Source organism: Trichogramma pretiosum, unplaced genomic scaffold (assembly GCF_000599845.2).
Source record: "Trichogramma pretiosum strain Unisexual culture from Peru unplaced genomic scaffold, Tpre_2.0 scaffold35, whole genome shotgun sequence".
NCBI classification, from domain to species: Eukaryota; Metazoa; Arthropoda; class Insecta; order Hymenoptera; family Trichogrammatidae; genus Trichogramma; species Trichogramma pretiosum.
Window position 1 is genome coordinate 1068121 of NW_019640943.1, and position 12586 is coordinate 1080706.

General features: G+C 43.2%; 2 protein-coding genes across 2 annotated transcripts; both read right to left on the reverse strand.

Moving 5' to 3' along the window:
• Window positions 1-1403, reverse strand: LOC106653460 (glycine-rich protein 5). The gene is made up of 3 exons (XM_014372907.1): window positions 1356-1403; window positions 405-1049; window positions 1-198 (listed from the first exon to the last, which is right to left on the reverse strand). The coding sequence occupies exons 1-3, from the start codon at window positions 1368-1370 to the stop codon at window positions 1-3; spliced, it is 858 nt and encodes a 285-aa protein (XP_014228393.1). The 5' UTR covers window positions 1371-1403.
• A 7063-nt stretch (window positions 1404-8466) lies between these two features.
• Window positions 8467-10992, reverse strand: LOC106653344 (serine protease SP24D-like). The gene is made up of 4 exons (XM_014372744.2): window positions 10960-10992; window positions 9102-9410; window positions 8776-9030; window positions 8467-8691 (listed from the first exon to the last, which is right to left on the reverse strand). The coding sequence occupies exons 1-4, from the start codon at window positions 10990-10992 to the stop codon at window positions 8482-8484; spliced, it is 807 nt and encodes a 268-aa protein (XP_014228230.1). The 3' UTR covers window positions 8467-8481.
• Between the last annotated feature and the right edge of the window lie 1594 nt (window positions 10993-12586).

The window sequence follows — 12586 nt, forward strand, 5'->3', positions numbered from 1 at the left end:
CTAGTAGGGGCCCGATTGACCGGGTGGGCCGTAGTTGGAGCTTGGGGCGCCACCGCCACCACCACCGAGTCCTGAGCCTCCGTGGCCACCGCCAAGACCGCCGGAGCCGCCGTCGAGTCCGCCCAGACCTCCGTCAAGGCCGCCGGGACCGCCGCTAGGGTAGCCACCGCCGAGTCCTCCGGTACTGCCGCCGTCCTTCTGCAAAAAACACACATTTTTCGTTGAGCTTATTTTTTACTTTAGGTATTGAAATTATCGTGATATTCGACGAATAGAAAATTTACTCGACAGATTGGCAACACTGATAAAACATTAACTCAGGGGAGTCCCCTTTGACACGGACTTTTTGTAACTTCACTTTTTGATTGCATGCACGATGTATTATTAGGTAACAGGACACTCACCTGAGTCTTGTACTTGATGAAGTAGACCTCGGGCTTGCTGGGCTGAGTCGGTGCCTGAGTAGGCAGGGTGAATTCAGGCGCGTCCTCGGGCTTCTTAACCAGCACGTAGATCAGCGTCTTCTGCTCGTCTTGGGCGAGCTGCGGGATCACAGGGGCGGTTGGTGCGGGCGGGGTCGGTGCCTTGATGAAGATGATCTTGTAGTGCTTCTGGGCTTGTGCTTGGGGCTGATAGTTACGGATGGGTCTCTGCTCCTCGGGCTCTGGTGGCGGCACGTGCACGTAGATGTGCTTTTGGATGAGGGTGCCACCTCCGCCGCCGCCACCACCGAAGGACGAACCACCACCGAATCCGCCGCCGGAGCCTCCGCCGAAGGAGGAACCGCCGCCGAATCCGCCACCACTACCACCGCCTAATCCACCGCCTAATCCACCGAATCCACTGCCACCACCGAGGCCGCCGAAGCCTCCACCACCGCCGCCGCCGCCGCCACAGCCAGGGCCACCGCCGCCGGGACCTCCGCAGCCACCGCCGAAGCCGCTACCGCCACCTCCTGGTGCGCCGTAGCTACCGCTTGGCTGGCTGGGTTGGTTGTACGAGTAGCCGGCCTCCGGTCGTGCCAACGCCAACGAGGCCAGCGACAAGATCTGAGGGAATTTTTTTGTTTGTTGAAGCCAAACTTAGAGAAACTTTTCAACACTATTTTTTTTGTTTCGTATATTTTTTTGTTTCAATCACTGTTGTTAGTATTTTTATTTTCTTCACTATTTATTCGTACGCGCGTCCACGAGGTAAAAAGAATTTGATTTGAGAGGCCGAAATGAAAGGAAAAGGACGAAAGCGAGGATTGTAGTAGTTGTTATTTTTTTGAATAGAAGCCCGCAGCCGCGAAGCACAGGAAATTCAGAAAATCGAAAAACGAACGAACGAACGACGTGTCCGCGCCGACTTACCATGAATGCCCTCATGGTTGCTCTATGCTGTTGCTTGATTTGAGGACTGATGCTCCGCAGTTGTCTCGTGGGCCTCTTTATATACTCGATGCCACATGGGTATGGGTGCGAGTGTGTTCCGTAGTAGAGAGAGCCAAAGCTCGAGAAGAAAAGTGAGAGAGACCGAGAGAGATAGAAAATGAGTGAGTGAGAGTGAGTGAGAGAGAAAGAAAGAGAGGCATGGCCCCACTTTGCCGCCGTCCGCCCATCACCTCTTCGTATATATGATCCTGTATACTTGTACATACCGTTGCATGTGTGTATGTGTGTATACGAGATGCTCCTGCATATATTGCAAATCTCGGCTACTTACTACTGTACTCTTTCTCTTTCAGTGAGAGAGAGAGAGATGACCCCTTCCTTGATTCTTTGTGTAAGCGCGCGTGTGTGTGATTTTTTTTCTTTCTTTCTTTCTCTTTTTTTTTCGTTTTGCCCAACCACCGGGGGGCACACGAATTACGCATCTCGCCGTATAATGTACACACACACGCACACACAGACGCACATACACGAGCGATTAGACTTATTATACATCGCTCTATTGAATTGAATTTTCATTCATTTTCGCTGGACACCGTTATAACATTAATTACGAAACGCTATCGATGCGCTGCTGCTGCTGCTGCGTGAGCTATGTAAAGTATTCAATCGGCGAGGATGATCGGGGGGTCGGTCGCGCGCATACATTATTGCGCCTCGCGTGATTTTTGCTCGTGATGCGAGAGCCGGGGCCTCCTCTCGCGTAATTCAATGCAAATATTTAGTTGTGTGGATCCCGTAAGTCTCGTCGAGTGTGTGTGTTTGTACAGATATATAGACAAACTTTCTAGCCGAGCAATTCATAAAAAATTACTCACATTCGGAGTCTCATTAGAAGTAAGAGAGATAGAGAGATGAGTGCATGCCTGCTGGCGTATGTATATACTTTACAATCCGCGCGCGATGTCTCCTTACAGATGCTGCTGTTACTGCTCGAGCGCATAAACACTTCCTCTCCGTGTGAGTGTATACACGGATTCCCGTCGTCGTCGTCGTCGTATGAGACCCGAGACTTTTCATTCCTCCTTTCGCGTGCATTCGCCACTTTGTTTTATGCTAATTGTGTGTCTGTCTGTCTGTGTGTGTGTGCGCGCTTGTCAAAGTTGCTGCTGCTGCTGACTTGGATTATTATCCAATTGCCGTTTTAGAGAGAGAGGCTGGCGCTATACATAATAATGTGTATTTGATCGATTATCGTTGCGATGAATTTTCATCGATTTTTCTCAGCAAGGTCGAATTGACAATTTTAATTTTATTTTTTGAAAAGGATGATCGGTATCGAAAAATCGAAAAAACCTTCTGTCGAATAATCGAATATCCGTATACGAGATGCATGAAACGTGTGCACAACGTATTTCGAGTCTCAGCGATCGGCAATAGCTCGACGCGCGCACACACATATACAGACACATTAAACACGGAAAAGCCTTGAAAGGCCTTGCGGCATCGTCCAAAGAGCTCAGCGAGTGCAGTATCTTCTTCTTTCGCCGTCGTCGTCGTGCATGTTTACACGCTGCATTGTGCGTATATATGCGTGTGCATACAATAGCATCCATCCATCCAGCCTTTTTTTTTTTCATTTAATGGTTCGTCTCTCTTTCGGGCCCAAGGACTTCTCTTTCGGAGATCGGCATACTGAAAAATCGGCGCGCATCCATGCACATACATGTAAGTATACAACTCGCCAAAACGGAACTTTCTTTATGCCAGAGAGAGAGAGAGAGAGAGAGAGAGAGAGAGAGAGAGAATCTTGATTCGAGTATTTCACCTTATGTACAGACTACATCGACGGTATGTTCTCGATCCTCCTACGGGTACACACAAGTACGAACAATTATTTCTTTCATTTAATTTTTGCTCGTATACCTCGTTATGTGTATACACGAGTAAATATATTTATATTATCGTGATTATTATTCGAGAAATTTCTAGGATATATATGCCTCTCTCGCGCGACGATCGCACCGATTTCGGGAAGGGGCTCTGACTCGAAGCCGCCGCCGCCACAAGATCGTCGTGTTATAGTATATACACCGCATGCACACGATCATGGTTTGCATAACGTCCGACAATGTATACCCGCAAACTCGAGTACATGCGCGCGATCTAGTCGCGCGGGTATATATAGGAGTACGTGTCTCTCGTGTAGTACATCAACCGCGCATACTGCGCATGCTTTTCGCTGCTGGCGAAATTCCGCATTTTCGGCAATTTTTAACATTTTTTTTTGTTTTTACTCTCTTCTTTTCGTCAGAAGACAACGCAAGGTTGGCCGTTACCACCGGTGATTACATTACACGTACGTACGTATATGCACGCACGCGTACGAGTACCGAGGTATATTTATAGAACTAACGCAGGCGAGAGATATAAGTCGTGCAATTGAAACGCGAGAGCCGTAATAATTCCCCCCCGTTTTTTCGGGAGGCGCGCGTGAGAATGTGGCTAAAAAAAGACCGATTTAATTGAACGATTTGATACCGAGTTCTTGTCCATGTATATAACATAATAAATGCACAAACTTCGCGGTGCGATGTCTACACTGTATACGTACGCGTTAACTTTTCTCTTACGTCAGATTTGCATTATAAACCATCTTATGTGTGTGTGTTTATATTGCCGCGCGCGCGGGTATATTAAAATGATGAAAATGTTCTCTCTCTCTCTCTCTCTCTGTCTCGACATCTCTCTGCGTGCGCGATGCTCGGCACACATTACAGCCTCCGGAGTAAAATATAATAATAATAAAAAAAAAGGCATAAGGTATAAGAGAGAGAGAGAAGGTAAAAAAAAATTTCGTTCATATATTATACGGTTACAGGCGCCGTACATATCGTATACGCAATACTACGCGTATGTGTATGTGTAGCTTTCCGAGCTGTTGCAGTAAAGGCAATACACAACAACAACAGCAGCAGCAACAACAACGCACGAGATACTTGTAAAATATTAACGAAATTCTCGAACGAGCCGCATAAATAATTTCGCTGCGTATAAGGGGGGGGGGGGGGGGGGGGGGNGGGGGTCGAGACGCGAGGTAAAAAGCACGCGAGCCAACGCGCAAAGAAAATATAAATAATTATCCGGTTCGCGCTTGCAAGCATTAAGAGCCAAGTCATCGCATCCATCCATCGTGTGTAACTCTGCGAGAGGCTGCGTATAGCCGCGCGGTAGCGGGCCGAAAAATTTCGTTATTATATGTATTATTATAAACTTCGACGGCGCGGGGGCTATCAATCATCGTTTCTGCGCCGCCGCGTTCGCGGACAACGATACGAGCTCAAATTAAAATCGACGAGCGCGCGCGCGCGTGGCGTCAAAGTTTGCATATACACACACGGACACATTTTATCCTTTCGCAATTGCGGATCTATAGTGCGCGAGGCATTATTATATGCATCGAGATATACATAATACGTAATGACAACGAAGTTTTACGTCACTATAAGCATCGGTGATAATGCTGCATTATAATATAACGCCGAAGAGAGAGAGAGAGAGAGAGATGACCACGCGACCGTGTGTGCATGGATATAAAGCGAGATATCCAGTGAAAGAGAATCTTAGGCATAAAGGAGGAGGACACGTAGCTACTTTCACATGTATCGGCGCGATAAGCTCGCTCGACGAGACGAGACCCCGCGGGACGCCTCAATAATAATACGAGGTAAAATTCAAATGTATGTGCACCAGGGTATAAGGCCAATTTTCACCTGCGACTCCATATATAATGCGAGCGAAGAATAATGAGCTTGCGTAATTTTGCCCAATGGGGTGAACGAGAAGCTAGATAGAGAAAAAAAAACGTCTATATCGGCGAGAGATAGATTCTCCACAGTGTCGCAACGATTACGCGCGGTAAATTTTCGGACATCGGCATGCATAATAATATCTGCATAGCTGATTTTCTGCATTATATATACGTATACGAAGAGGGACGAGGCGTTCGAGCTAATGTATAATAGAGTGAATACGCGCACGCGTGCCTGTCGCAACACATTAAATGCCGGCTGGGCTGCGCGAGCTCGGCGATGAAAATGGGAAAAGTCGAACCGTGGCGTCGGTTAGAAGCGCAGCTGTATACGAGGATCAGCGAAACAAACAAACAAAAAAATATTTGCGCAAACTTTCTCGGCTTCTCGATGGACGCGCCGCTGCGGTGGTGGCTAAATAACTTACGTAATGCTCGGTGTAGTACAGAGCCGCGGTACATCGCTCGGCAGCTATATCGAGAGAGAGAGAGATCCTTTTGCTAATACGAGCGCTGACTCATTCATAAAATTATAAAAAGCGCCTCCGCGGCATCGTATATATATGAAGTATCCCACGCACTCTTCGCTGCTGCAGTCCCTTTACCGTGCAACATAGGGGGGTGATGAGTTTCTTAGTTATTTTTTTTTTTTCAACGAGACGTTACATTATTACAAAGTGAGAGAGAAGTGTCATGCGCGCGCGTAGAGTATATAATAATTACGAGGTATGACGAGGCAAAGATTCGTCCGTTCAATGTATTGCCAAGGCGGCGGTGGTATATATGCACTCGGTGATTCGTGCAACTCTCTGTGTTTGTTTAATGGGGTTGAAAAATTGCCAGGCCAATTCGCGCGCGCGCGCGCATTTCATTATATATCATATACTGGTATAACGATGACGTCGATGATGAAAGAAACGCGACCCGACGCAGCGAGGAGCAGCAGCAGCAAATGAAAAAACACACACACACACACACAAATTGTGAAGCTTTCTCTCGTTGCAGCGCGCGGCGGTATAATAATCGCGAAAAATCGATAAATCGCGAGTCGATTTGTGCGAATGTGTGTCTATCCGTCCGCGTCCGTAGGAGCTCGTTATATAGCATCGCGTAATAAACTTATGATCCAGAGAAAGAAATCAGCTCGACTATACACATGCAGGCGCATATCTTTTTCTTAATATTCTCTTTGCAATCGCGCGCGCGGGCTTAATTTATAATATGGCTCTATTTATCTAAGAAATGAGTTTCCGGCATCGATCGATCGATCGATCAGTACACGAGATCGCAGCTTCGTGCGGTTCAGCTGCGCATTCAATATTATTCTCCATTGAATTCTCGCGCCAAGCTGAGAGATATATATACACGAAAATTATTAATAGCAATTAAATGAATCGAACATTGCCTCGGACGAATCTGCCCGCGATCACCTTTTCACCTAAACGAACGATCCCTGACAGACGGACGTGCTCACACTGACGCCAATTTGAAGCCTTTGTATATGGTGAAAGCTCGCTCGGGTGGTGCCGCTGCTCTCGGCAAAAGTCGAAATCGATGACCGAGCAAGAGCGATTCGTTGCCCGAGATAAAGCTCGCGCACGAGTGCGATTGTCTATATAGACCGAGCTGGTGCTCGTTCGCGCGTTTGAATATAATTAGCGCACCGAGAGATAAGTAAAAAAAAATAAACATTAGGAAGGATTTCGCCGTGTACTCTTTCTTTTCGCGTCGAACGATCGTAATCTTGCGCGCGCGAACAATGAAAATTTCGGACTAGAGGCTGCCGCGTTTACGCGCGCGCGTGCGCGCACTCGTAAATAACTACACACGTGTTTACGAACAGGTGTCATAACGTACATAATATATTCGTACCTCCTCGTGCACCGCGATGATCGTAAAGATTCAACGTATTTGCATTTTTCTCAACGGACTCGCGGCCTTTCGAGGCGTAATATACATAATTGCGCGGAAAAACGGCGGCGTGTATATTATACGGATATCAGTGCCGAAGTAACGCGTGTACGCATTTTTCAATGGGAATCGCTTATATAGCTTACGAAAGATCGCGCGCATTAACGCGTCAAAATCGATCTCGCGGTCGGATCGTCGTCGTCGTCGTCGTCGTCGTCGTCAGCGGCAGCGGCACTCGACGCCCACGCACACGAGCGTCGTTTCGATACGCAGAGAAAATTCGAAAATTAACCCACAATCAGCGCACGAAATCTCGCGAGGTGCGTACGTATATTGTAAATGCACATATTTACATAACCGCGAGATGTATCTGTACATCTAACGCATGTGTGCGTGTGTGTCTGGGAAAATCGATGTTTATAATTTATAATGTATATCGAGCGCAGCTCGGCAGGATTCGATTGACCGATGCAGCCGTGAGAGCGTATAAGTAGTAGAGAGAAAGAAAGAGACGATGTCACCCGGTACACTGCGCGGTGCATTAAAAAAACTGCGTACACACGTGTGTATGTGTGTGTAAGTGCCGCGAGTGATTTCCGCATTCTTCGCTTTTTCGTACATATATGTGTATATAAAACGGCGATACACGTAAAAACAATTCGATATCAGCGGCGGTGACGACGGTGGCGGCAGCAGCGCGGAGAAAAATGTTACGTAAAGGATTACGCGCTTGTGTCTCCGCTTATACGTATGCGCCGTAGATAGACGATCATTACAAGTATGTATACAGCACATACGCCAGAAGATGCACAACTGCGCCGAGCGCTCTTATCGACATAGGTAAATAATAAATAACGTCATCGGTCGAATCGGCTTTCGCGATGCACTCGTATATATGCACAGACACGTATACACGTACACACAATGTGAATCCCGGCATACCGTTGGTGAAAATAAAAGTTACTTTACTAAAGAGAGAGAGAGAGAGGATTCCAGCTGACTTCTTCTTTTTCAATTTTTATTTCGTCTCAGAATGCGCTTTTCTTCTGGATTTCAATCCGGTGATCGCGAGGGATGCGGTGAATCAGAGATTTTTTATTTCATAAGTAAAATATGCCCATAGCTTGTTCAATAAAAGGTTGTTTATCAACAAAAGAACATAAGCGAAGAATATGGATACGTATGAAAGTGCAGGGAAAAATTTAAGGCTGATCATATCAAACCAAATTCAATTTATTAAATTCTTCTTTCATTTTTGCAGAAAGCTTCCCTTCTTAATGTTACAATTGAAACGATTAAATAAGATTACAAATAATAGCTCGATATACTCAATTAATTACTTATGATCATCAGAGTATCAATAAGGCCAGTTACAATTTTTTTAAATCATAAATAATTTATGCCAGGATAACCCTCATGTACGAAATCGGGAAAGCGGTCCAGTGCATTACTCATTTCGTACAAGATGAACGTCAGATAATCTGATACTTTGGTGTGTGACTCCGGAATGCCGCTCGCGCATGGATTGGCTGCTCCAGACATTATGCCCAAGACTACTTTTTTATCTAAATCGACCACTGGGCTACCGCTGTCTCCCTGAAATTTGGCAAGAGTATCGATGAAATTAAGAATTCGTCTCTTGCGTCATGAAATAATTTTCATATAATATATTGAACTTACCGGACAAGGGCCATGGAAATCGGGTCGGTAGGTGCAAATTTTATGTGTAGATACTGGAGAATTCCATATCTTTTCACAAAACTCATGAGACACAGTCTTTGTGAGAATCGCTCGCAGCTCCTTTGTCACGAATCGAGAAGTAATGTTCGATCCCCATCCAGCGATCCAAACAAAGGTTCCCCCAGCTACGTCAGAATTTAAATTTGGTAAGGCAATTGGCTTGATTTTTTCAGTAAAAGTCACAGGTTCCTTAAGCTATAAAAATAAGTAAGTTAAATAAAATTAAATTGTTCAATAATTTAATTAGTGACAAAATGTATACATACTTGAATAACTGCAACATCGCCTACTAGACTATTTTTATCGAAGTCCAATGAGTGGGCTACTCTGCGAACATGGAACTTTGTATATCCGCGTTTCCAGTTAGTCGAGCCAGCTCGAATCTCAACGTAGCTGACAGGATTTTTGAGAACGTTTTTGACGCAATGTGCAGCAGTGAGGACATGTTGATCAGAAATCAAAGCACCACCGCATTGATAATGATTATTAACGATGATCGCTACTTGGTACGGAAATTCTTCGATTGACGATACGTATTCGCCTTTGTTGGCTATTCTATACCTTCGAGCTGCGATCTAAAAAATTGAATTGATTTAAAATTACACGGTAAAGTATTAAATAAATAACTGTAATAGTTTTATGTTACTAGTAAGGGAGAAATTATGAACAAAAATTTTAAAATCTTATACATTTTGTCAACTAGCCAAAACTCTTTTTTCAGAAACCAGAAAAAAACGCTGAACGACGGACACTTATTTCAAAACTACTTCGAATATTTTTTTATTGTCAAGCGTTTTATAGGCGACTAAAAACTATTAAGTGGAACGTTATCGCGTCAAAAGTCACTGTAGATTAGTCTTGTAACTTTCAGTGTAATGTGCATATTTACTTATTAAATAATTTATTTTTATTTTCAAATTTCACAGGCCTAGTGTACTTTTGATACGATGCATGTGCTTATTTGTTAAAGAAAATAATCTATTTTCATTCCAAAATTACTTCATAAATTCTACACGTTTTGTAGGCTATTAAAAATCATCACTGCATCTGAAATTTTTTGCATTATAATCTAGTATACTTTTCGTAGGTGGTATGAATTGTAACAGTAAAAGTTACAACAAATTGTGGTAAATGATAATTGCAATGATCACGATAGCGACTGGGTTCAAAAAAGCCCAACCAAAAACGTGATGAGATTTTTTTTTCGTGTAATTCAAGCTTTAAAAAAAAACATTTTTAAACTTGGCGATCTTTTACTTCGAGATGTAATCATTTAAAAGGAAAAATGCAAAGAACAAAAATATTTTAAAACTAGTCAAAGAACACAAAAAACAATTTAGAATTTTTTTGAGGATATTTTTGAATTTCGAATGCGACGCTTTTGGCAAGCCCTCGGTGTAGTCATATGGATTTTTGAATGGATCGTAGATACGTAGTTTTTTTAATTTCCTTTAATCAATAAATGAAAAAGTTTGGGAGCGAGGTTTCATGCAACTTGATAAATAAGTGCCATTCTAGTGGACTAGAAAATTTAAGAAATTGGAAAAAGTAATTTTTTTGTGTTAATTTATCTATTTGAATGACTTGAAGAATTGAATAAAAACAGACATAAAAAAAATGTTATAAGTAACGAACTTGGCCTGCCGCCATCTAGCAAATACCTTTCTTAAGATACGATTAAGATACGACCACAGCAAAAGTTGAATAATTTTACATTATCATGTTCTCTCAGAAGCAGAACCTGCGCTAATTCAAAATACCTTCTAGGTATTACAGTCTACGAGAGTACAGAGCGCATCCAGTCTGCCGCGATACTCGATCTCGTGGACGATTTCTTGCAATATTCGAATAACATAAATTGTTATCGAGACAAACTAACTCATTTTCTTGCCTAACTAAAATTTTCCTCGTTATAAAGTCTCTTCTCTGTTTTTTTTAAGCATAAATCGCGTACCTACATCTCCATAAGATGTACGTATACGATAAATAATTGACGCATTTTGACCGAGGACAATGGACACGCTCGGGCACATCGATAAAGCTTATATCACCGGCGCGCGTATCGCGTGTATAAGTTTTCCATTATTACTTTCCTTCTAATTGTTTCGCGCGATGAAAAATCACCTCGCCGATCGAATCACTATTGTCCGAGCCCATGTGGATGTATATTATCGTTTCTCGATTCGATATAAAACGATCTATCGTGCGTGTAAAGAAGCAAGTTTCGTTGTGTATCGGCTGATATATGCGCGCGTCATCGTGCGTGCGTTGTGTGTCCGGTGAAAGGTGTCGTCGTCTATGCCGCGAAGAAGTGCCGCTTCATAAAAATTATAAAAAAAAAAAAAAAAATTTCAGCACGGACAAAAAAAAAACGAATCGAAAGTTACGTAAAAGTCGTGGAACGAAAGGCGCTACGTAGTAACACCGGCAAAAGAAAAAGGGAAGAGAACAGAATGCAGGAGGATGCAGTACATATAATAAATACGAAAGGAGCGCACGCCGCGAAGAGAGAGAAAGAGAGAGAAGGATCATCATCAACCACGGCTGAGCGAGGGACGCGAATGTCAAGGCGTGAAAGTGAAAATCGCAAGTGTATTATATACGTCTTTCCCCTCCTACTCCTCTTTCCCGCTGCGACCAGCAGCAGCAGCAGCACATACACGAGGTGGATGATGATTCATGATCCGAGCATAGTATACCACATGTGTATAAGATAATAATAAACGACGAAAGGATCCCGAAGCTCGCGAAAAATGAGAGAGGAGACGATCGTCGCTCGCGAAGCGAAAGTAAACACGAACGAGTGTGCAACGATCTTTTTTTTTTCTTTTTTCAAGTATGCACGAGAGAATCGAAAGACACCCACGCGCATCAATTAAATTCGTCGCTTTCGGAGCTTTCGGACTCTCGCTCACTGCGCGACGGAGCAAATTTGTCATTTTTATTATAATGATAAAAGTTTCGAGTATGCTCTTCGCAGGCAGTGGGTGCACGCGTGTGTTTATAAATACTCGACTCGAATTGCGCAAACGAGAGAGACGAAATTTTCGTCCAGCACGCCGAGACGCTTATAATATATAACACACGCGTGTATGTCATATGGTGTGTATTCTCATTGCGCTCGCGTAACAAAGGAGTGCACAATAATGCAATCCAAGGAGCTAATCTCGAGCAGTCTCGAGTCGTCGCAGTCGTCGTTGTCTGCGGCCTGATTCCCAAGTCGATTTATCAAGCGTACACTTGTGGGGTTTTAGACGCTTTGCTCGCTATAATATAATACTTTTGCAGATGCATATATTATATATGTGTGTGTGTATGTGTGTGTGTTTTACTTTCATAATTCAATTTTCATTCATTTCAATCATTAACAATCAGTTTAATTGTGGTACTGTGTGCTTATTTATATTAATCGGAAACTCGTTTTACCACTTGCACATTTTCAAAACTCCATCTGTTGAAGGAACCATAAAGCTCATTAGCTCAATCAGCAGCTGTGTTAGGATATCTGTTAGAAGGGAAATTTTGGGAAAATTAGACACAAAAATTAAAGTCTAATTGGTTTAATGAATTAAAAAACGAACATGATTTTTGTGTATTCATCATGAAGGACTAAATTTGTTTAATGGCCTAATGACCTAAAAATAATTATTTATAATGTTTTAGAATAGCATACCGTTAATTTTCTTATTTTTTTGCATCTTCTTATTTTCATGCAATCATGTTAAAAAAAGTATTACAAATATATTGAATT